Source organism: Beta vulgaris, chromosome 4 (assembly GCF_026745355.1).
Source record: "Beta vulgaris subsp. vulgaris cultivar EL10 chromosome 4, EL10.2, whole genome shotgun sequence".
In the NCBI taxonomy this organism is placed as follows: Eukaryota; Viridiplantae; Streptophyta; class Magnoliopsida; order Caryophyllales; family Amaranthaceae; genus Beta; species Beta vulgaris.
In genome coordinates this window covers 12706343-12732037 of record NC_079205.1, presented here as the reverse complement: position 1 = coordinate 12732037, position 25695 = coordinate 12706343, and the positions used below count along the sequence as shown (strand labels likewise).

General features: G+C 34.8%; 2 protein-coding genes across 2 annotated transcripts; one reads left to right on the top strand and one right to left on the bottom strand.

Moving 5' to 3' along the window:
- Window positions 1-14620: 14620 nt before the first annotated feature.
- Window positions 14621-16698, bottom strand: LOC125496487 (uncharacterized). The gene is made up of 2 exons (XM_048641958.1): window positions 16508-16698; window positions 14621-15095 (listed from the first exon to the last, which is right to left on the bottom strand). The coding sequence occupies exons 1-2, from the start codon at window positions 16696-16698 to the stop codon at window positions 14621-14623; spliced, it is 666 nt and encodes a 221-aa protein (XP_048497915.1).
- Window positions 16699-19826: 3128 nt separating this feature from the next.
- On the top strand, window positions 19827-23884 carry LOC104891489 (PRA1 family protein H). Its single transcript, XM_010677187.4, has 4 exons — window positions 19827-20395; window positions 21671-21807; window positions 23333-23404; window positions 23507-23884. The coding sequence occupies exons 1-4, from the start codon at window positions 19920-19922 to the stop codon at window positions 23575-23577; spliced, it is 756 nt and encodes a 251-aa protein (XP_010675489.2). The 5' UTR covers window positions 19827-19919; the 3' UTR covers window positions 23578-23884.
- Window positions 23885-25695: the final 1811 nt, after the last annotated feature.

The window sequence follows — 25695 nt, the reverse complement described above, 5'->3', positions numbered from 1 at the left end:
AGTTTCTCAATTCTTAAATTTTTTACCATGAATTTGCTGCGAGATTGTTTATGGTTGAGTTATAAATATTGTTTTAGGTTAGAATGTGTAATTGATTGAATTTTCGATTCTATATATTATTTATTTATATATTGCGATTAATTAGGGTTTTTTTTTAGTATTTGCAATTGGTTACTGAGTATCAACAAGAAGCTTCCCTTTCAGTGACTTGGTGATGATGTATTAGTTTTTATTAGGGGCTTCCTGTCAGTCAAATTAGGATTTGTTCTAGTTATTCTGTTGTGTTCGCATTTATTTTTGAACTCATATTACAAGTTTTATGCTTTAGCTGATAAGAGGGCATGTATATGTGCGAGTTTTAGGCTAGTATACTGGCATCACACACTGGGTACTTATCTTCAACATAGACATTAATCTCACATGAATAGCTTAAATATAGCAAAAACATTTTACCAATTTCTGTTTGCCTTGAATACCTACTCACAGTATTATGTTTCTGGCCGACTTTTGCTAGGATTGGTTTGAACATACTCCTAATATGAAACCAAGTTCCCAAGAGATCTACGACGTAGTCTCTAGCGTTCTTGGGCTTTCGAGTCAACAGGTGCTTCAAGCTGTGAAGAGGTTTATGAACGGGCCGGTGAATGAGTTCGATATGTTAAAACATCTACCGGAGGAGAAAAAATTACACTGGATTTTATTATGTGTTAGTGATTAGTAGTTCTATTTTGTTGGTTGTAGGATCGAATTACAATTCCAAACTTTACTTGGTTTGCCAAACAGCATTTGAATTTGAAATTCAACATTTGAAATTCTATGAATTCCCAAACAACTTATTGGAATTTGAAATTCCTAAGTTTCCCAAACACTAGACTTGGAATTGAATTCCAGAAATTGGAATTCCGAAATTGAATTGCACTATTTGAAATAAAATATGGGTATCCAAACGCAACCTTAATGGTATTGAACAATTGTTTGTTGGTTCTTTTCCGCAAGGTGTGTTAGCCTTGGCGGAGATGGATATGATTTAATAAAATGTTTCACCGTTTCCCTTCAAAAAAAGCTATAAGATAAAAAAAAGATATATGTCACTCAGATGAGTGTGTTCATCCCATTACATTAGTGATCCATGTGTTAAAGTAGTATATGATTTGAGAGCCCAAAATAACAATTGAAGATCAATTTTGAAAGAATAATAATCACCTTTCTATATCATCAGTGTCTTTGGTGTTCGTAGGATAATGGGTGCTAATGACATGGTTTCCTATAGTACACAATTAGATAAATAGATTTTAGTTTGATTGTTTTATAAAGCTTTGTGTTCCATTATATCACACTAGCCTTATATACACGCGATGCGTGCGAAAACATGTAAAAAATTAAATTAATTGTTAACTACATCTAATAAATTATGATTTTTTAAATTTTTTAGTCAATTTGTCGCACTAAATCATGGATTTATTATTTTTCCAAAAATTTAGTTAAGAGGGAAGTAAATGTGTCTTGTAAATTTTTACTTCTTTATTTTTGTTCTGCCTTCTTTATCTTTTTTTTTTTTGATTAGGTAATTATATCTCTTTTTATTTCTCTTTTTATTTTTTTCTGTTTTTTTTATGTCTGACCCCTGTTGTCATATATAATAGAGATATAGCCTAATTTGCGCGCAATGTGTGAGATAACTTTGTATTATTAGTACTAAAATTTAAGTGTTAAAAATAGTAATGTTGATTGATGAAATTTCATGTAAAAAAATAAAAATTACAACACATTGAGATAATGAGAAACAAATGATGATTTTAAATTGCCAAAAATTAAAAAGAAATTTACAAAATACAAAGTTACAAAGTCATTAAAAACTAAAAAAATGATGGATTAAGAGTGTGAAATAAGGTCAACACATATGTGATGGTTGTTGAACCCTAGTTTTGATAATGACAAAGAAACAAAGGAACAAACTAAGTAGTGAACTAATGAATTATTTAAGTGTATGGTGTCTAAGGTATCAATGCAAGGAACTGGGAGAATACAAAGTCAATGAAGAAGTCAAGAGAGGATTTCAAAGGCTAAGTAAAGAAGTTTCTATGTTGATACTGGAGCAAGCATTGGATCAAGAATAATAGAAGCTAGGCGTTTTATTTTCTAGTTCCAATGTAAAGGAACAAAGAAAGAATGGTAAGGAACTGTGGCAGAATATTTGAGAATGAAGCGTTTGTTCTCTGTAAGGAACAAACTCAGTGGCACTTAGTAAATATGTTAAAGGAACTGAACTAATATAAGGAACTAGACTTAGGCGTGTAAACGTTAAAAGATAATGGAGTAAGTCATGCCTAGATTATAGGAAATTAGTTATTTCTAATTTCAAATGATAAAATCAGTTTTAAAAAGAAAATCTGTTTTGGAAAAGATTTTATTTTTCGGAAAATAAGAAAATAAATATCCGGTTGTTAGAAAGATTTATTTCAAAGATATTATTTTCTTAAAGATTGAAATTCAGATTTAAAGATAAAAAGAGTTTATAAAAACTGATTTTCGGATAATGTTGAAGGAACTCCTATTATTTAGGAGTAATGGCTGCATTTTATCCACGTACATTTAGAGTTCATGGGATCATGGGACATGATGTATAAACGTGTTCCTTAGGGGAAGGAACATCATGGGTAAATGGATTAAAACGTGTACTCTAACATTACTCCCACGTTCTTCATGATTACCATAAATATAGAAGTCTAGATAAGTTCCAAATTGTGTCTGACTAAGTAATTAAGTGAGTTTAACTTATTAAGTGTCAGTGCCTTCATTCTCTCATAATAGCCATTTGTTCTTTGCCTTCTTACTCTAATTCCACTAAGCTTATTTCGATCAATTGTATTTTGGTTTTTGGGGTAAGGGAACTTTGAGTGAAGTTCTGTAAGAGAAAGGCTTTGAGTGAAGCTTGTATGTGTGAGAAAACTTCGAGTGAAGTTGAGAGGAACTGCTGTTAAGGGAACAGTGGTTCAGGAACTTGAGTTTAGGAACTCAAGGTAGGGCTCGAGTTAGAATTAGGTTGTAACAGAGTTGTTTGGCCTAATTAGTGAAAGTGTTGAGTTTAAAATCCCTAGTGGTCGAGGTTGTTTCTTCTTGTTGGGCCCAAGAAGTTTTTCCTCGTAAAAATCCCTTGTGTTCCTTTAGCTTGTTTATTCGTTTAAGTTTTAATTTCCGCAAAAAGTTACGTTTATTTCTACACCTACAATTCACCCCCCCTCTTGTAGTGTTCCTAGGGAAATAACAATTGGTATCAGAGCTAGAACTCACGTAAGATAGGAAACCCTATTGAGGAAAAGATCCAAGGAACAATGAATACCACCGAGAAACTTGAAGAAGGTTATTCCACTCAAAGGCCTCCTATGTTCAATGGGAAGTACTACAACTATTGGAAGAACCGCATGGAGATATTCATCAAGGCTGAAAACTATCAGGTATGGAGAGTCATTGAAGTTGGTGATTTCGAAGTCACAACTACAAATGACAAAAATGAGGTAACTCTTAAACCCCTCTCTGATTATGAAAATCTGATTTTGAAAAAATGGAAGTAAATGCCATGGCTATTAAACTATTGCATTGTGGACTTGGACCCCATGAACATAATAGGATCATGGGATGCAAATCCGCAAAGCAAATATGGGATTTACTAGAAGTAACCCACGAAGGAACTAATGAAGTTAAAAGATCGAAAATTGATTTACTTATGAATCAATATGAACTGTTCTGCATGAAATCCAAAGAAAGCATCCGAGACATGTTTACTCGTTTTACTAACATTATAAATGAGTTGGCTTCTCTTGGAAAGTTTATTTCATCTGAGGAACAGGTTCGAAAGTTCTTAGGAGTCTTCCTAAGGACAGATGGATGGCTAAAGTCACGCTCTTCAAGAAACAAAAGACTTCACTAAGTTCAACTTAGAACAGCTGGCAGGGTCACTTATGACTCATGAGCTTCACCTTGATACTGAATATGGTGAAAGCTCCAAATCAAAATCAATTGCTCTCAAAGCAGATGATGAAGATGATTCGGACTCTGAAGAAGAAGAAGCAGCCCTCATGGTTCGAAAATTTCGAAAGATGTACAGGAACATGAAGAATGGAAACTTCAAAGGTAAAACTAAGAAATTTTCTAACAAAGCTGCTTGTCATAAATGTGGAAGTACAGATCACTTCATCAAAGAATGTCCTCTTTGGGAAAACGACAAAACCAAAGAAAGGAACAAGGAACGCTTTGCTGAAAGGAACAAAGAATCAAAAGCACCTTTCTCTAAGGCAAATGTGCGCAAAGCTATGATAGCTGCTTGGGGAGATTCAGAGACGGAAGAAGAAGAGGAACAACCAACTGAAGAAACAGCAAACCTTTGCCTAATGGCAAACATCGACGAAAAAGAAGATGAAGAAAAATTGAGGTAAGTCAACATGGACTTGAGTCAGAACTAGATGGTAAAACTAGGACTGAAATATATGATCTTCTTTATGATGCAATTCTTGAATGTAGAGATGAACGTGAAAAACGTGAACAAACGGAACAAGCCTTAAAGGTTTGCAAGGAACACATAGAATGGCTTAAGAAAATGAGAACTGATGTCGAAACTAGATTTTTGATTTGTTTGATAAAAACTTAAAAATCAAAGAATGTTATGAGAGTTTGAAAAATGAAAATTATCTAATTAATTTAGAGATTTCACACTTGAAGGAATTTGTCCCTGTTCTGAGTTCCTTTGATATAAGATCAACCCCTTTGAAAGGATACAGATCTGAGATTGAAAAAATAAATAAAGAGAAAAATTTTTAAAGGAACAGATCTGTAATCTTAAAAAGGAACTGGTTGTCGCAAGGAACAGAGGCAAAATCATGAAAGTTCCTAAGTGGATTGAGAAACCACAGACCAAAAGGAAGGAAGGTCTTGGTTTTGAAAACTACAAGAAAAGGAACAAGACAAAGAAATATGTTGATCTACCTAGTGATAAGTTCTGTATGTATTGTGGCAAGGTAGGTCATTACATAAATCAATGTCAATAAAATCTGAGATGATTGGGAAAAATGTGACAATAAGTAAGAAAAAATGGGTTGTCAAAACAAATCCTAGTCAAGAACAGGAACCCACGAAAGATGGGGTTCCTTCAACTAACAACTAGTTGATTTTTGCAGGTTGGAGTGAGGGGGAACAACACTTGGTATCTCGATAGTGGTTGTTCCAAGCACATGACAGGAGACAAAACGAAGTTTCTCTCACTCACAACCTATGAAGGTGGCAGTGTAACATTTGGTGATAATAAGAAAGGTAACATTGTTGCTATGGGTAAGGTCGGTAAGTCACCATTACACTCCATTGAAAATGTATTTTTAGTTGAAGGTCTAAAACATAATCTATTAAGCATTTCTCAATTCTGTGACAAAGGAAATACTGTAAAATTTGATAAGAAAAATGCTTAATCATCAACATTAAAACTAAGAAGGTTATTTGGAAGGAACAAGGAAAGGGAACACATACATTGTGGATCTAGACCTTGTTCCTCAAATCAATTTAACTTGTCTTAGTGTTATTGAAGATGATTCACTTCTATGGCACAAGCGTCTAGGACATGCTAGCTTTTCATTACTTGAGAAACTTAGATCAAAAGACCTTGTTTTAGGATTACCATCCATAAAATTTCATATTGATCAAGTTTGTGATGCATGTGCACGAGGTAAACAAGTAAGATCCTCTTTCAAATCTAAAACGATTGTAAGTACCACTAAACCATTAGAGTTAATTCATATGGACTTATGTGGACCATGAGAATTCAAAGCAGAAGTGGAAAGAGGTATGTACTTGTGATTGTAGATGACTAATCTAGGTACACTTGGGTTATTTTTCTCTCTAGTAAAGATGAAACTTATGATGAGTTCCTTGTCTTTGCTAAAAGAGTTCAAAACCTAAGTGGACATAAAATAATGCACATTAGATCAGATCATGGCAAGGAATTCGAAAATTATAAATTTGATGACCTAAGCAGAGATAATGGCCTAGATCATAATTTTTCTGCCCCTAGAACACCACAACAAAATGGTGTTGTAGAAAGGAAAAATAGAACTTTGGAGGAAATGTCTAGAACCATGTTAATTGCTAGTGAACTTCCAAGGAACTTTTGGGCTGAAGCTGTTAATACTGCTTGTCACATAATTAATCGTGCCATGATGAGACCTATCATTAATAAAACTCCTTATGAACTTTACTTTGGAAAGAAACCAATATCACCTATTTAGAACATTTGGATGCAAATGTTATGTGCATAATAATGGAAAAGATAATCTTGGAAAATTTGATGCAAGGAGTGATGAAGCAACATTTTTAGGATACTCCTCACATAGTAAAGCTTATAGAGTATATAACAAAGAACTATGTGTGTTGAAGAAAGTTTCATGTAATCTTTGATGAATCTGACAAACATAATCCAAGCATACAGGTTGATGACTATGAGATAGGGTTAGCGCAACCTAGTCAAGGAACACAGATTCACAAGAAGAAGAAGAAGTGAAAGAGGAAAGGAACGAGGAATTCAAAATATGAGATCAATGAATTCCTGTTCCTCAAGGAGGAGAAGATACTCCTGTTCCTCTAAATGAAGGAACTGAGTCCACCGAGGCTAACAGAGGAACAACTGAGCAGAGTTCCTCATCCACTCAAGGAACTCATGAGGAACAACATGTTCCTATAAGAGAGTTTCAACCAAAACCTTGGAGATTACAAAAGTCACATCCTGTGGAACTCATAATCAGCGACATATCCAAAGGTACGCAAACTAGATCTCAGTTAAGGAACTTTTGTGCATTTCATGCGTTCCTATCAATGATGGAACCAAGAAATCATGAAGAAGCCTTAACTGACTCTGATTGGATTATTGCAATGCAAGCTGAATTAAATGAGTTTGAAAGAAACAAGGTATGGCATCTAGTTCCTTCATCTAAACAACAAAAAGTAATTGGCTTAAAATGGGTGTTTAGAAACAAACTAGATGAATATGGAACCATTGTAAGAAACAAAGCTAGACTTGTAGTAAAAGGTTATAACCAACAAGAAGGAATTGATTATGAAGAAACCTTTGCTCCTGTAGCTAGATTAGAAGCCATTAGAATCTTAATTGCATTTGCTGCTTACATGGGATTTAAATTATATCAAATGGATGTTAAGTGTGCATTTTTAAATGGCTATCTAAAGAAGATGTATATGTTGAACAACCCCCTGGTTTCGAAAATAACAATCTCCCAAATCATGTCTACAAGCTTGATAAAGCTCTTTATGGGTTAAAACAAGCACCTAGATCATGGTATGAGAGATTATCTAAGTTCCTTTTAGAAAATAACTTTAAAAGAGGAAAGGTTGATAAAACCTTGTTCCTAAAATCTAAAGGAACTGATATTTTGCTTGTTCAAATATATGTTGATGACATCATATTCGGAGCTACTAATGAAACATTGTGCAAAGAATTCTCAATCTCATGAGCAATGAATTTGAAATGAGTATGATGGGAGTTAAATTTCTTTCTTGGACTACAAATCAAACAAACTGAAAAAGGTATAATTGTTCACCAACAAAAATACATAAAGGAACTATTAAAGAAATATGGCCTCGAAAATTCAAAGATAAATCACACTCCTATGGGAACTTCAACTAGATTAGATGAAGACTCCATAGGAACAAGTGTTGATCAAACAAAATTAGAGGAATGATTGGTTCACTTTTATCTAACTGCTAGTCGTCCAGACATAGCTTTCAGTGTTGGTTTGTGTGCTAGATTTCAAGCAAATCCAAAGGAGTCTCACCTCACTGCTGTGAAGAGAATTCTTAGATACCTTAAAGGAACAGATGATCTTGGACTCTACTATCCAAGAAGTGATACATTCGAACTAAAAGGATATGCAGATGCAGATTATGCTGGAGATCTTGTTAATAGGAAAAGCACCTCAGGTATGGCACAATTCCTTGGTCATAGTTTAGTTTCTTGGAGTACCAAGAAACAAAACACAGTTGCTTTATCCACTGCTGAAGCAGAATATGTAGCTGCTGCTGCATGTTGCTCTCAAATGCTTTGGATAAAACAACAACTTAGTGACTATGGAATAAACTTTGAATGTGTTCCTATTTATTGTGACAATACAAGTGCTATAAGTATATCTAAAGATCCAGTGCATCATTCTAGAGTAAAGCATATACATATTAGACATCACTTTTTAAGAGAAAATGTCGAAAAAGGTTTGATCAAACTTGAGTTTTGTCAAACTGATTATCAGATTGCTGATATCCTAACTAAGCCTTTGCAAAGAGATAGATATGAAAATTAAGGCTTGAGTTAGGCTTAATAAAAATTAAGTGATTGTTCCTATGTCAATTCCCCCATGTTTGAATCAATTTGAGTGACTTTGTGTGCTAAAAATAATTGTGTTTAATTGCCTAAGACCATTGCAAATTGGAATGTTGCAAAACATAACATGAAGTCAAAGAAACTAAACAACTCACAAATGTCACATAATACTCCCCTTACTGTTCCTAAGGTCAAGAAACATGCATAGTATGAAGGATATTGATATGTAGCATTAGTTGTTCCTATAGCACAAGTTCCTTAGCATTTATTTTCTTTCAAAAATTAAAATTCATAAAAATCCGAAAAATCCGATAAAATCCCAAAAATTAAGGGGAACCAGTTTAATTAAATCTTGGTTCTTTTTATCTTTTCGTTTTCTTTCTTTTATTTTTATTTTTATTTTTCTTTTGCTTTATTTCTTTCCCGCGTGTCATAATTACTATTACATGCAAAACTCCCTTCTTCAATTCATCTAAGGAAACCGTGTTCCTCTCAAACGCTTCATCTTCACCAAATCCGAAACCTCATCACACCCTTTGATACTCCATAAAAACCTCCAAACCTTCATAAATCATGGCAAAAACTTCAAGAAACTCACCTTTTCCAACACCAAAAACAACCGACACTTCAAAAATGGAAATTTCTTCATCTCCAACTAAAACCCTTGAAACCGACATAATTCAAGAAAACCCCATAGAGGAACAGCAATTAGAATCTCCTAGAAGGAGCATGAGAAGAAGAAAATTGATTGGGGAAGATGATGAAGAAGAAACCCCGGAACAATCTCAGGGGGAAGAAGAAGAAATTGCACCTGTTCCTTCCAAAGGAACTGTTTCTTCGTCTTCCAAGAAAAGGGTCGAACGAAGTGAATCTAGGTATGTCTTGGGCTTTTGCGTCGATTTAGAATGGGCAAATAAAATTGAATTTCTAGAATTAACCCATTCTAAAGGAACAAGGCATGGAATTCTTGTTTGAATTCGCCTTTAATAATGCTCTTGTTCCTCTAGCTATGGAGAGTTTTGTGCAAATTTGTTAATACTAATGGAACTTGCACAACTGAAGTTAGAGGCAAGAAAATAAGGTTTAATCAAGCAACTTTAAGCAAAGTATGGGAAGTTCCTTGCAAAGGAACTGATTTGTATTTTAAAAGGAAAGGAACTGTTTCCTTTCCGAATTTTCCTCAAGACAAAATCTTAGAATATTTTGGAGGAACAGCTGGCCAAAACAAATTAACCATAACCTACTCTCTCCCCTTCACAAAGTATGTTTAACTTGGTTTGGAGAGCACTCATTCCTCGAACTGAAAAGAGGAATGAAGTGGGTCTCTTGGATATGTGTTACATGTTTTGCTTGACCACCACATACAAATCAATTTCCCTTCCCTCTTCATTCAACATTTAACCACTGTATTGAAAACATTGTGTGTTGGTACGGTGCCTATATAACTTCTTACTTCATCATTTGAAGTAAGACTTATCGGTTGGACCACCATAGGATCAAACAAGGGAACATCTTGAATGAGAAGACCCTAAATGGACTTGGCTTGTCTGTCCAAGAAGGTGTTCTCATTCAAGGAAAATGGTTCCAGTTCCTCAGGAAAAAGAAAACGCCTCAACTAGATTAGAAGAGGAAATGATGTAATTTGGATAACCTGTTCCTGTTCCTAACCGAGGAACCAAACCTAAGAGGCGCAAACACATTGCCACTAAGCCTAAACCCTCTGTTCCTTTGAGAGTGAGAAAGAGCACTCGTCGAAAAATTGCTCCTGTTCCTGTTCCTTCCAAGAGGACTCTCCTTTAGTCCTTTCGGATAATGAGGAACAGGTACCCTCACTCTCAAGGAACCATACCTCCACCATCTCCCAAACTCTCTGTTCCTTCACAAAATACCCTCCATTTCACCTTCGTCCTTCTCTGTTCCTTCAGTTTTGAGCAGTTGAAGGATGAAATAAAAGGACCAAATCCTTTTGCTTCCACCTCCACAACTCTTCCACCCACACCACCATTTCTTCCTCCCATTTATCACCCTTCACCTTCTGTTTCCATTCCTGGAACAGATGAGCCTTCCACTCAAACCTCCCAGTTCCTTCACACATCCCCCATCTGCCTCTAGTTCCAAGGGTAAGGAACAGGAAAATCCGGATGACACTAACTGGGTTAATGAAGTCTGCCTTCCTGCACAACATATGATAAAATTTTACAATCATCTTCATTGGACTTTGGATGCCAAAACTGATACTATGATAAGTCTTATGAAGAAATTGAGTGATACGTGGTTGCGCAGCAAAAGAAGATGGACACTATGGCTCGTACTTGGAGGAGCTGAAGGAACAGGTTGAACTACATCATGGGGTGGTGATGAAAAAGTTGGAGGATGTGGTTGAAGAAGAAGTTGTAGAGGAACACCATTCCCCTTCCCTTTCTTAGTTTCTTTATTGTTGTTTTGTTGTTCCTGTTTCTTTCATCAAGGAACACAACTTTTGTTTCTTCTTTTTCTTTTCTTTCTTTGTTTTGTTATGGAACAAGTGCTATATAATCAATGACTTTTGCTATATTGTCTATGTTTCTAAATGCTTTGCATAATTTCTTCCTTGGAATGGCTAGTATTATGTGATTGATGTTTGAGCAAGTTTACTCTTTGATTTTCTAACTTAACCACTAATGGTGCTTGCATATTGGTCTTAAGGTGTTAAATCAATTCATCAATTCATGCAGAGTCTATTCTTTTTGAGGATGACAAAGGGGGAAAAGGATTTAAGGAACAAACTGTACATAAACTTAAAAAAATGAAATTGAAAAAATTAAAAATTGGATAAGGTAAATGAAAAATCAAAAATAGGTTAAGGTAAATGAAAAATCAAAAACTTCAGTTACTCATATAATTGTGTTTTATTTTTCATTTTCTTCTTTATGTTTTTATTTTCATTCACTTATATTATTTGTTATTTTCCTTAGTTTGTACCTTTGTTGTCATCATCAAAAAGGGGGAAATTGTTGAACCCTAGTTTTATAATGACAAAGAAACAAAGGAACAAACTAAGTAGTGAACTAATGAATTATTTAAGTGTATGGTGTCTAAGGTATCAATGCAAGGAACTGGGAGAATACAAGTCAATGAAGAAGTCAAGAGAGGATTTCAAAGGCTAAGTAAAGAAGTTTCTATGTTGATACTGGAGCAAGCATTGGATCAAGAATAATAGAAGCTAGGCGTTTTTTTTTCTAGTTCCAATGTAAAGGAACAAAGAAAGAATGGTAAGGAACTGTGGCAGAATATTTGAGAATGAAGCGTTTGTTCCTCTGTAAGGAACAAACTCAGTGGCACTTAGTAAATATGTTAAAGGAACTGAACTAATATAAGGAACTAGACTTAGGCGTGTAACGGTTAAAAGATAATGGAGTAAGTCATGCCTAGATTATAGGAAATTAGTTATTTCTAATTTCAAATGATAAAATCAGTTTTAAAAAAGAAAATCGTTTTGGAAAAGATATTATTTTTCGGAAAATAAGAAAATAAATATCCGGTTGTTAGAAAGATTTATTTCAAAGATATTATTTTCTTAAAGATTAGAAATTCAGATTTAAAGATAAAAAGAGTTTATAAAAACTGATTTTCGGATAATGTGAAGGAACTCCTATTATTTAGGAGTAATGGCTGCATTTTATCCACGTTCATTTAAGTTCATGGGATCATGGGACATGATGTAAAACGTGTTCCTTAGGGGAAGGAACATCATGGGTAAATGGATTAAAACGTGAACTCTAACATTAATCCCACGTTCTTCATGATTACACTATAAATATAGAAGTCTAGATAAGTTCCAAATTGTGTCTGACTAAGTAATTAAGTGAGTTTAACTTATTAAGTGTCAGTGCCTTCATTCTCTCATAATAGCCATTTGTTCTTTGCCTTCTTACTCTAATTCCACTAAGCTTATTTCGATCAATTGTATTTTGGTTTTTGGGGTAAGGGAACTTTGAGTGAAGTTCTGTAAGAGAAAGGCTTTGAGTGAAGCTTGTATGTGTGAGAAAACTTCGAGTGAAGTTGAGAGGAACTGCTGTTAAGGGAACAGTGGTTCAGGAACTTGAGTTTAGGAACTCAAGGTAGGGCTCGAGTTAGAATTAGGTTGTAACAGAGTTGTTTGGCCTAATTAGTGAAAGTGTTGAGTTTAAAATCCCTAGTGGTCGAGGTTGTTTCTTCTTGTTGGGCCCAAGAAGTTTTTCCTCGTAAAAATCCCTTGTGTTCCTTTAGCTTGTTTATTCGTTTAAGTTTTAATTTCCGCAAAAAGTTACGTTTATTTCTACACCTACAATTCACCCCCCCTCTTGTAGTGTTCCTAGGGAAATAACAATGGTGATTGTAATAATTGATGACGACGATGATGTTTTATAACATAGTGTTTCCTAGGAATAAGAGTTATCTCCGACTAAGATAGAAAAAGGGGGGAAAAAAAAGAGGAGAGAGAGGTTTGATATTGGAATAGAAGAAGAGAACATGGACATTTATAAACCCATCAAGTAAGTGGTATTCATGAATTTATGAGAAGATTTCTATGAATCGTTAAAACATTATTTACTTGTGCATGAGAAAATTCATGAATAGAGGGGTCAATTGATAAATTAAGGATGGATTTGTTAATTAAAATTACTAATTTGGCATGTTTTTTTATTTAGAAAAAAGTTACTTGATTGATTAATTGAATCAATTAAGGACTTACATAAGGACTAATTGAAGAATGTAGCATTGGGTTTTTTTTTTTAATTGGATCATTTAAGAGATTGATTGAAGATTAATAAAGGTAGTTTTTAAAATAATTATAAATTAGGAATCAATGTAAAAGTTTCAATAATTTGTTTTTAAAATGTTAAGTGAAGCGTATAGAGGTATTTTCTCAGGAGGACGCCATACCTTCCCTTCACTTATATAATAGAGACAATGATGTTTAAAACAAGCCTGTGGCTTTTGGTCATAAACTTTAACCCTAATTCATTCATAAAAATCGTGAGGCACACATATCGAGGCACATGATAATATGAACAAAAAATATTAAAAGAAACGGTCTAATTTTAATATAAAACTAGATCTAGTCATTAAATGGATTAAACTAGTCACTGAAAGAAATTAACCTAGTCACTATTGAGTTAATTCTCTTTTTGACATTAGGCTTATTATTGCCTATTTTAATTTAAAAATAGGTTGTCTCTTACAAGACAAACTCTAATGCGAAATAACAAGAAATTCTTTTTAGTCGGAAATAAATTTAGTAAGAGCATTGTTTATCAATGAACCCAAATAAATGGTTCATCCTTCTCTCTCCTCTTTTCTCTCTCCTCCACATCATTCTCACAAACCATTTTCAATTTCACTCTTAACCATGAACCCAAAAATAATGGTTCATTACTATTTCTCATTCTTTTTTCCTACCCACCATATTTTCTCTCTTTTTAAATCATTCTATGAAGTTGTATTAATTAATGTAAAACGACTTTACTCTAATTAATTATAATTAACTCTTATAATTAATAAATTTATAAATACTAATTTTTATTATATAATAATTATCGAGGAGTAATTAATTATCGTAACCTAATTAATTATATTTTTTGAAAATTAATTAATATTAGTTGACAAATACTAAAAAAGATGCATCCATTCAAAACATATTACATAAAAATCAAATGAAAAGAAGACATGGAAATTAAATGCAACACTAAAATAAAAAACTAAAATCCCGTTTTTTTTAGTTTCCGTTTGCAACAGCCCGCACTTCCGAGCTACTAACTAATTTCACTTAACATTTATAAATCTCAATCAACACTTAATAAAACTAGAATTAAATATTTACTCGCAGCGGAATCTTCAACTATCATGTTGTGCATGATTATGCACGCCAACATAATCTTATGAAGTATGTTCACATCCCAAGCAAAGGATGGCATCCGAATAATAGCAAATTGAGCTTGTAGCACTCCAAATGCTTGTTCCACATCTTTCCTTGTTGCTTCTTGATGTCTTGCAAAGAGTCTGTCTTTATGAGATTGTGGACTTGTTATGGACTTCACAAAAGTAGCCCATTTGGGGTAGATACCATCAGTAAGGTAATATCCTTTGTTATATTGATGGTCATTTACAACGAAATTAACAACCGGAGCTCGACCTTCTAAAACATCTTAAAACACAGGAGATCTATGAAGCACGTTCAAATCGTTGCAACTTCCCGGCATTCCGAAAAAAGAATGCCAAATCCACAAGTCCCTATCAGCTACAAGCTTCAAGCACAAGTGTAGCTACCCCTGCCCTTCCTTGATATTGCCCTCTCCATGTTGTTGGACAATTCTTCCACTCCCAATGCATACAATCGATGCTACCAATCATGCCAGGAAATCCACGTTTTTCTCCAATTCGTAACAGCCTCCTCAGATCGGTTTCATTCGGTTGTCTTAAGTATACATTACTAAATTGGTTGACGCCATCAATGAATCTCTGAACTGTCAATCTTGTCGTACTATCACTAATACGTATGTACTCATTGCAAGCGTCAAAAGCACACCCATAAGCTAATTGTCGTATTGCTGCAGTACACTTTTGCAGCGGCGACAAGCCAAAACGACCGGTGCAATCCCTCTTTTGATCGAACTTGTCGTTCCTCATAACTTCATTGATGATACGCTCAAAAACATGCTTTTGCATACGAAATCTACGTCGAAACAACCTACTTGAGAAACTGGATTTTCTGCAAAATAGTCATTGCATAATCTTAAATGACCTTCTTCTCGACCCATATCAGCCCGAGGTCGATTACGTCCACCCGGTCTCATTCTAGGAGTGACCGCCGACACAAGGAATGGGAGATAAGTATGAGTGACATTGTCGATCATGTCATCTACTTCTTTGTTTTCCATATCCCTCGTTTTCTCTTCTGAATCATCGGAAGAAGAAGAGGAAGTTGAACTGATATTAAATTTGTATGAATTCATTTTAGATTTGTAAGATATCTGATTTTGGTAGGGGAGATTGTTGCAGAGAATTGTAGAACTCTGATTCTTTTTATATACACTAATGGAGGAGCATAAGATCTATTATAAAGTAGGAAGTGTATCATCACATGGATTCTCTGAAAAGGAGTAGGTAATAATGTCTTTTAGAGACATTATCACATGGGTTTTCTAGAAAGTAGGATGGGATCATAAAGATACTTTTTCAGTGAGAGTATCACATGGGTTTTCTGAAAAGTAGTATGAGATCATAGAGATACTTTTCCAGAGAGAGTATCACATGGGTTTTATGAAAAGTAGTAGGGATCATAGAGGTGTCCAGATAAAGCATCACATGAATTTTCTGAAAAGTAGTATGGAATCATAGAGGTGTCTCTTCAAATAAAGCATCACATGGGTTCTCTGAAAAGTAGTATGTGATCATAGAGATGTCTCTTCAGATACAACATCATATGGGTTATCTGAAAAGGAGTAATGGATCGTAGGTAATGGATAAAATACTTATACTTTTATTACATGAGTGACATTACAACAAAAACTTAAAACATTAATAATACTCAAACACTCAAATTAAACTAAAACATAAAACATTAACACTCAAACGTACAACATAATATAATTAATAACACTCACACCTAAAACATATTACATAGACACTAAAAGCTTAAACATATTATATCGAACGTAAATTCTACAGTGCCCCAAAGTTGTTAAAGTATATTTGCAGGTTGTTGATTATTTCATCTTCCCATGGTAGGCAATTTTCCTTAGAGATTAATGATTGGAGCATTTGCCAATTCACCTAATATAATTAATAACACTCACACCTAAAACATATTACATAGACACTAAAAGCTTAAACATATTACATTGAACGTAAATTCTACATTGCCCCAAAGTTGTTAAAGTATATTTGCAGATTATTGATCATTTCATCTTCCCATGGTAGGCGATTTTCCTTAGAGATTAATGATTGAAGCATTTGCCAATTCACCTGATATTGTTGCATCTTTAAGTTTTTCTCCTCTAATTCCATTTGCCATTGCCTGCTTATCTCTTCCAGCTCGAGTTGCCCTTGCTTCTTTGCTTCCTTTTGCTTAAGAAACTGTAGTTTCTCATGTTGTATATCGATATCTAATCCCTTCCAAACGATGAAAAAGCTTCAATAGCTTCACTGGTTTGGCTCTTACCCTTGAGTCTAGCCTTAACTTTCTTGTTGCCATCTGGACAAGGCGAGTGATCATCCCGAACATCTCCGCTTGTGGGCGTGGTTGGTGTGGAGCCTCCATCTTCAGACCTTGTTCTCTTTCCACTACTTCCGGAACCAACATAATTAGACATTTGAGGCGTATTCGATGGACGTCCACGTGCTATCTTGTAAACAGGTTACTCAATATTGAACAGTACTTATCGAACTTGCTCATCAAAATCCATTCATCATAGAAGTGAAATTTATCTCCCGTGCTTTCAAATATCTTATGAGTTTCAGAGATCACATCATCATCATTTTGGCTACTCCTCTTTCTTACATATGCCTTGTCGTAGCATCCACACCACTTTAGCACCGCTTCAGACATTCTGAACCATTGTCCCTTCATACTGCCAATAGTGCGGAATTGAATTTCATGAGGGTTGCACTAGTTGAATAAATGCTTATGCGGTAAAAAAGAGGCCTATTGCTGCGGTTTTGGGCGTGCAGCAATTAAGGGGGCATCAATAGGTAATAATTATATTGCTGCGGTTTTAAATCGCAACAATATATCAGCATATTGCTGCAGTTCCTAGCATTAACAGCAGCAATGTACATTTTTTTAATATTAAAAAAGTGCACATATTGCTGCGGTTTTGGGCTAAACCCGCAGCAATAGGTGTACTTTTTAAAAAAAAAAATTTAAAAATTAAAATCTTCGATGTTTAAAGTACTTAAAATGCAATAAAAATTAAAGATAACTAAAACATCAAATCATATCAACCAGCAAAAATACTACTTAGAAAAATCATAACAGCATAAACATGACCCAAATTTCAACTAGAAGATGTATTTCAACAACAATAACATTTAAATTTATAAAACATCAACCACATACTCCTAAACATCATATCTAAATCAAAAATAAAAAAATGAAGAAAAAAAAAATACAAAAGTTAAGTGTTAGATCTAAATCGAAAATTAAATTAAAAAATGAACAAAATAAAAAATATAGAAATTATTGTTAAATCTGAATCGAAAATTAAAATAAAAAATGAAGAAAATAAAAACTACAGAAGTTATTGTTAGATCTAAATCGAAAATTAAAATAAAAAAAGAAAGAATATCCGGTGACGAGGTCGAGCGAAGAAAAGCCGACACTTGTCGGAGGCGACTTCTGCGAACGGTGGCTTTAGAGGACTTGCGGTCGAACACTCTAACGCCTCCGACGACGACGTGCGGTCGAACACTCTAACGCCTCCGACGACGACTTGCGGTCGAGGAAACGCGTGACGAATGAATTGGGTCGAGGTCGCCGGCCACCAACCGAAACTTCGTTATGCGCGCAGTTCGAAAAAATCGATGCGAACGAAGAGTTGTCGCCGGCAACCCGAGACTACCCTCGCGACCCAGATCTCAACTCGTTGCGAAAGAAGACGAACAAATCGCTGCAAACGAACCGAACAAATCGCTACGAGCGAAGAACACCGGCATATTTTGTCGAGCAGATGATTGAGAGGATGAGCGAATTTGTCAAGCGGATGATTGAGAGGATGATCGATTTTGTTGAGCGGCAGAATGATTGAGAGGATGAGAGGGTTTAGAGGAAGAGAGAAGATGAGGGGAGGAGAGGAAGATGAGGCAGCGTGGAACTGAGAGGGAGAGGGAGAGGCATGGAACTGAGAGTGAGAAGGAAAGGGAGAGGCGTGAAATTGGAGAAGGAGAGGAGTGAAATAAGGAAACCCTAAATGGACCCTTTTATATTAATTTAAAAGTCTATTGCTGCGGTTTATGTAGGAACCGCAGCATAGGTCCAAGTAATATTTTTTTATATTATTTTAATATATTGCTGCCTTTTTTGCCAGAAACCGCAGCAATATATTTGGTTAAATGGTCAAAATTTTTCCTTTGAAATCATATTGCCGCGGTTTTCGGCGGAAACCGCATCAATATGTTTACTTTATATTTTTCTTTTTTTTCACGTGATATATTGCTGCGTATGGGTAAAACCGCAGCAATATCACCGCGGCAATAAACAATTATTCTACTAGTGTTGGCTTCTCTAGCTGCCTCAATTTTTTCCATCACTTTCCCCCCAAAATGCACCCTTTTTTTTGTTGCGTTCCAACAATGCTGTCTATACTCGTATTCATAAATGCTGAAACTAGTGCTTCTTTTTCAGCTTTCAACCAATTTTTTTTTCTCATTTACAATGGGTTCTTGGGTTTGTTGTGGAGTTGGTTGAAATTGTGTTGGTTCATACAAAAGTTGAGTGTAGGTTTGTTGCGTACATGGAACTTCAAATTCACCATCATCTTTATCACTATCATCATCATAATCTTGATTTTGTGTATAATTTTGTGGGTTATGGGAACTCTCAGGGGTGGAATTATATTGGTAATTTTGTTGATGCTGGCGATAATTTTGGGGGTAATTTTGAGAATAGTTTTGAGTTGAATTTTGTGGGTAATTTGGGGGATTTTGCTAAGATTATACGGATTTTGTGGGTAATTTGGGGGATTTTTGGGGGTAATTATTAAGATTTTGTTGGTAATTTATGGGGTTTTGGTTTGTATTTTGTTGTGGATTTGTTAGACGATTTTTGTGTCTTCTACTAGGATTAAGTACATGATTAGGATAATTAGAATCCATAATTATGAAGTTTTTTTTCTGAAAGATGGTAAGTTAAAGCAAAATAATGTGATGAAAGAAATGATAACAGGAAAAGAAGAGAGAACTGAAATTGTGAATAAAGTATAGCAAAATTGGTGTCTATTTATAAACAATAAAAAAATATGAATCCCCTCAAAAAAAAAATGAATTTTGGTATTTTTTTTTTCAAATTGTATTTTTTGAATTATTAACGTTACAAAAATTGTAACGTTAATAATAAAAGCACCAATAGAAACTAAACACTTGGCGCACTTTGAGAGGCTGCAGGCGCTGGCAGCACGCGTCAGAGGATGGCTGGACATTTTCGTCCTTTGTGAGCTACTTTAGCGAATCATACGGTGACATATGTTGATTTTTTTTTGGGGGGTTTTCTTCCCCTTCCTTTGCCAGCGTGTACGAGTAATTCGTTTTCACGAACCATTCGGTTGAGCCTCGATTCACGCGTGAACCATTCTGCAATTCACCATTAAGAGAAAAAATAATGGTTCAAGCTTATGAACTATTTTTTTTGTTCATCATTACGCTTGCTTTAAGCAATCAACTCGTGCTCCTTGAATTATTATTGTAGTTTATTTTAATATCTAGATACATTAACATTTGATAGAGAAAGTGTGTTTCAATTTCCATACCCACCTTTTGACCCAATTGTCATTACATACACCCTACAGTCTTCAGGCTTTTCCCGGGAGAAGGGCAAATAATGGCTTTCGCATCGAATCCTTTATCTCTAAGCGTCCCCGAGCAAGCCTTCGAGTCATGGCTCCGCGATTCCGGCTACCTGGAAGTCCTCGACCACCGCACCACCCAAGTCCACAACCTCAACTCCTCCGCACCCACTTCAACCACCACCACCACACCCACTCGAACCATCCCACTCACCAGACGAACCACCACGACCACAATTACAGCCATAGCATATGGGCTTACTATGTCTCTTCTCTCATCTTTAACCACCATTTTCTCTCTCCTAACTCTTAACCCCTTTGCTAAACTTACTTCCTCTGATTTCTCTCATCTTAATTCCCCTTCTTGGACCTCTTCTGGGTTTCTTGGTTCTTATGATTCTTACTCTTTTCCTTCTTCTTCTACTCAAGCTAAGATGCGTGTTCATGAGAATGTTAAGCGTTTTGCCCGCAATTATGCTGCTCTTCTTCTCGTCTTCTTTGCGTGCTCCTTGTATGTTGCTTGCTGTCTTCTTTTCTTTCATCTGGGTTTTATTCAACTAGTATAATTTAGCTATGTTTGTTGCTAATTTCAATTAGTTTATGCAATTGTTCGCTTGATTGAGCCATAATTTCAGTTAATTGGTATTTTATGCCTAATTTTTAGATTACAAATTCTCATATAAGACTGTTTTACTATAATTTATGGTCATAAATGGTGATAATGGGAATGGATTTGTGTGTAAATTTGTGAAAAATTTCATTGTTTATTTCCATAGTAATGCTAATTTATCCTAAAGTGTCCACTTTCCTTCTTAAATTTTCGTTCTCATCCAATACCACCTTGTAGGTGGTAATGAGTGGTAATGAAAATTGCTTCCTCTTGAAGATAAAAACACAAGTTTAGGGATGAGATTGCTTGCCTATGGAGAAAAAATGCATGCCCATGGAGATTTTAAGGGTGCTTCCCTAATAAAAATACACTTAAAATTCATTCCCATTATCGTAATTTATGAACGACTACCAAACAGGCCGTAAAGGATCATGACACCTTTAAAGTAACATATGACCTCTAGGCCTATATAACATACAAAGTCACCCTCTTTGAGATCAAAAGTCAGATGGTTTTACACTTATATGATTGTAAAAGACGGATTTACATAAGACTTACTATTTTTAGATTGAGTTTCATTGTACTACTCCTAATGATAATTGGCAACCTCTACTTATGTTTTATTACTAATGATTCTTGAGAAAAACAACCTTGGGAACTGCAGCTTGTTTGGTACTTTTGTAAGTAAAGGAAAGAGTTAGAAAGGAAGGGAAGAGAAATGAAAATATTTGATTTTCCATTGTTTGGTTTGATGGAAGGATGTGAATGGAATCTCATGTTTGGTTAGCTATAATTAACCCGAAGCGGAGAGAAAGGAAAATGGAAGTTGATAGCTTCTTAATTTGTTTTTTCTCCCACATTTCTCCAATTATGGGAGATTGGGAGGAAAGAAAAGGGAAGATTTATAAGAATCTTTTCGCATCACTTCCTTCCAGTTTTCCTATGAGAAACCTATATAATTCCTGCGTTTTCATTTAGTTGCAACAAAGGAGTTTTTTATGTCTCACAAATAATTTCCCTTTGTTGCAACTATTCGAGGACGAAGAAGTACCAAACATGGGAAAGTCCTTTAACATTGATTATGCTGTATGTGATTTCTTTTCTGTGGCCACGTTTAATTATGTCGAATTGGCCTAAAAAAATAACTGTTTTCTAATCACTATTGTTGGATGTTAGGTATCAAATGCCGCTTGCTTTGGTCGGGTTGGTATCATGTTTAGTACTATGGGAACTGTTCAGGTTTTGTGATGATAGATGGGCATTCCATAGGTTATCTGCTATTCGGGAAGTTCTAATCCGTATTGCTCAGTGCGGTGAGTTTTCTATAATAAACCTGTTCATATGTAAGATTGTTTGTGAGTACTTTGCCATTTACAAAGTTGGCATAAAGTTAAGTGTGGAGTTTGCTCACATAACTGAAATTCTTGTGAAGGTTTCTTCTTTTAAAACCCAGTTACAAAGTGACAGATATGCAGAAGCTTGTTATGCCCTGACACAACCACTTTATGGTGATGTTTTCCTAGAGTTTCTGATCATTAGCAGCCATAGATTGTTAAATTTTCTTTTACATTTTATGACATACATTGGCTGTATTAGACGGATGATTTTCATTGTGATGGTGGGTTTTGAAGCTAACTTTCTGCTTGAAGGCACTAAAGATGCCAAACTAGTACTCTCTAATACATCCTTCCTGAGATGAATATCAATCTTTCCAAGGAAAAAATTTGACATGATTAAATTTTCGCCCGTCTCTTAAATTATTCTCAAGTTTTGGATAGGCGTTCTCAAAACAATTTTGAAGTGGTTTTCTTGTCCTTTTGGGCATGTTGTATATAGAAAAATGGCATTCTGGATTGCATTGAGAAGATACCCCCAAAACATGGGATGATTTAAATGGTGAGATGTATTTGGGATGGGGGTAGCATTATAATTTGTTTTGTGAAGTGTGCTCAAATTCTTTTAAATTGTTTAACCTGTATCAGCCGTTTTACCTCTATCTCACTTTATTTCCATAGTCCAGTTAATCTCAATCACATTGCCTTAATCTATGAAGCACGAAAAATTTTAACTTCTGGGACATGAAGTTTGCCTGTTATCAAAAACCTTTCGTTCTTGAAATTCCAGCAGTTTCCGTGCAAATGAAGCCTAAAATAATTGGAACTTGAGGTTTCCATGGAATCTCAGCTGTTTCTGTGCTACATAGGTCTTTATACTTCTCATCTTAGTGATAAACTGATTAGTTATTTGTTAAATGTTGACTATGTCTGTACTGTTGCAAAATGAAGCTGCAATTATCGAGCCAAACTTGTTTACATATATTATTAATTGTTTTAGTACCATCCATGCTAGTACATATGAATGATGTTTTAATGCTAATTTAAGGTGTCATATCCGGAATAGGGTATGTGGACCTGGTGTCTATACATATAAGGTCCTCTGTTTGGTGTTATCTACAGCATTTCTATACCCCCCCCCCCTTTAAGAAAGACAGAAAAGGACCGGTTTTGCTTAGAGAATGCTGTTGTAGCTCTATGGCTCTGTGCAAGTGTGTCAGAAGAATAAATGGAGCAAAGTGGGTAAGTCAGGCGTAGGTGTCAATGCGTCATTACATCGTACATCATTTGAATCATATCACGTGAATGTTGGGGGAGGTTTCTGTGGTAGCTGGATCAATGACCAATTTTTATGGATTGTATTATTCTTGGCTTACTAGTTCAATATCTTTGAAGGATTTGAGTAAAATAAATGCTACGCTCAATAATAAAAAAATTGCTACGCTGTCAATGGTGCTTATGCCGAGCTTCCGTAATTTTTCAATTGCGATTTTGTATCTTGCAGCAGTTGCAGTCATTCTATTCTGGTGCAATGTTCAGATGGCTGTCTTCTGCACTCTCGGAGTTGGTTACACAGGTACTACATCATCTCTGGTTCTAGGTTGAGCCTGTTTTTTTTTTTTTTTAAAGAAATTTGCTTTGTAATTAAGCTGATTTGTTTATGTATTTCTGTTTTTAGTCATGATGTTACATGCTTCTTTTCGGAAGCTCACTCCTGCCAAGCAACTATCGAAAGGAAGAGGGAGATGAGGATTTCATCAATTCACTGTTGGAAATTTTCTTTATCTCATTATGTTTGTATATAAATACTTCGGAATTCGAAGCTCCAAATTTTGAATTTTATCTTTAGATATACACATTTTACTGTAGAGCTCTCATATTTAGTTGATTCAGTAAAAGTTTAGGTTTTGCTGGCTAGCTCAGAAATAACCTTGGCTGAAGTACAGGGCAAGTAACATATTGTGTTGATATTGTTGTACCTGAAGGAGGGTTCCTAGATATTGAAGACTTTGAGTATCTCTCAAATCTTTATCATGAGGTGGTTTTACTAATATTATCTGGAAGGAAGTCTAGTGGTCTTTTACGTTTAACAATCAGCTATATTACAACTGTTCACAAACTTTGGTGTTTCATGGAGTACATTACAATCTCTAACTTATATCTGCTATGAAGATTGCAACAATGAAGCAATAAAGGAAATTCATCATATTTTGCGAATTGCAAGAGCTAACCTGCATAGCAACTATATATTTCTCCCAAATGCACTGATTTAGCTCTTGCCTAGCAAGTAGCAACTATGGTTTTTCTCCCACATCCACTGATTTTCGTCCTAAATTAAACGCGTAGTTGATTGAATACATTATATATATATATATATATATATATATATATATATATATATATATATATATATATATATATATATAGAAGTGAGTTCATATGAGAATGCATACTTATATGAGAAATGAGAATGAATTTTACACGCTATAACTCTTATGAATAAGTGATGTAACTCTAATGAAAAAATGATGTAACTCCAAAGATAAAATATTTGAAAAAAAATTCAAAAAAAACAATTTTGAATTCAAATTTTGTTAGAGGAATATAACTCTAATGAATAAGTGTTGTAACTCTAAACCAATCATGTGGTTGAGATTCATTCTCATTTCTCATATAAGGAGTATTCTCATGTGATCTTGCCTCTAGAAGTGAGTTCATATGAGAATCCATACTTACATGAGAAATGAGAATGCATTTTACGCGTTATAATTCTTATGAAAAAGTGATGTAACTCCAAAAAAAAGAATATTAGAAAAAAAAATCAATTTTTTTTTTAATTTTTTGGGCTGATTTTTTTTTTTAGGGGGCTATAACTTTAATGAACAATTGCTATAACTCTAATCCAATCATGTGGTTGAGATTCATTCTCATTTCTCATGTAAGGAGCCTTTTCATGTGACCTTGCCCATCTCTCTCTATATATATACAATTCTTTCAGTTCCTTCTCTTTTTTATGATAAGATTATCTTCTCGGTTGTTAATACTTGAATACTAATAGAAAAGGGATTTTCGCGAGTTAATAAAAATATCTTGATTTGAACATGTTATGATCTTGTTGGCTTATTGGATAAATTCGACAATTGCACGTGTGCCTTTTTCTTTTGTTTGCCTCTTTCATCTCTTTTATCCTATCAAATCAAGACCACTCGAAGAAATTGATTAAAATAAAAATTCATTAGATTTCACACTAACTTGATATTATACGATAGATAAATAATAATTACTAAACTTCTTTCACATCCCATAACTCTCTCTTCTCAGCATTTATTTTCTCTCTTACATACTAATACAATAATACTTGAGGTGTTCAAAAGAAGGGTTGAGCCGGGGTAGGACATATATGGAGACGGGCAACTGCGAATTAATATATGTAGGAGATAGGGTGGTCCGGGTCAAAGGAGGGTTGGCCCTAGATTAGGGTTTGGTAAGGGTGGGCCAAATCACATGTCGAGGTTCGTATAGTTTTTCATTGATTATTACTTGCTTTGAGCGGACGGGTCGTTAGGGTAACATTAAGAGTGATCGGATTGGATAGTCATAATTCGTTGTACGCGCATTTCATGGCATAGCTAGGGTAGAGTTAGGGAGAGTCGTTGGTGAGCCTGATCCCAAAGAAGCCAGAAGTCACCGTAATCATTTAATTATATTTGTAATGTACAAGTCTTATCTTACCACTAGACCACGTAATATTCGATTTTATAGAAAAGTTGAAACCAAATTACCAATTTTTCCCCCCTTTGTACCAAATTGCACATGCATAAGCAAATTGAGAAAAGACTGGTAAATCATACAAGTAAAAATCGAGAA

Coding starts and splice junctions, on each gene's coding strand:
- LOC104891489 (XM_010677187.4), top strand. CDS start 19,920: ATGGCTTTCGCATCGAATCCTTTATCTCTAAGCGTCCCCGAGCAAGCC. Junction 20,396..21,670: donor GTCTTCTTTGCGTGCTCCTT/GTATGTTGCTTG, acceptor GTTGGATGTTAG/GTATCAAATGCCGCTTGCTT. Junction 23,405..23,506: donor TCTCGGAGTTGGTTACACAG/GTACTACATCAT, acceptor TTCTGTTTTTAG/TCATGATGTTACATGCTTCT.
- LOC125496487 (XM_048641958.1), bottom strand. CDS start 16,698: ATGTCTAATTATGTTGGTTCCGGAAGTAGTGGAAAGAGAACAAGGTCT. Junction 15,096..16,507: donor GCTATTGAAGCTTTTTCATC/GTTTGGAAGGGA, acceptor ACTATTTTGCAG/AAAATCCAGTTTCTCAAGTA.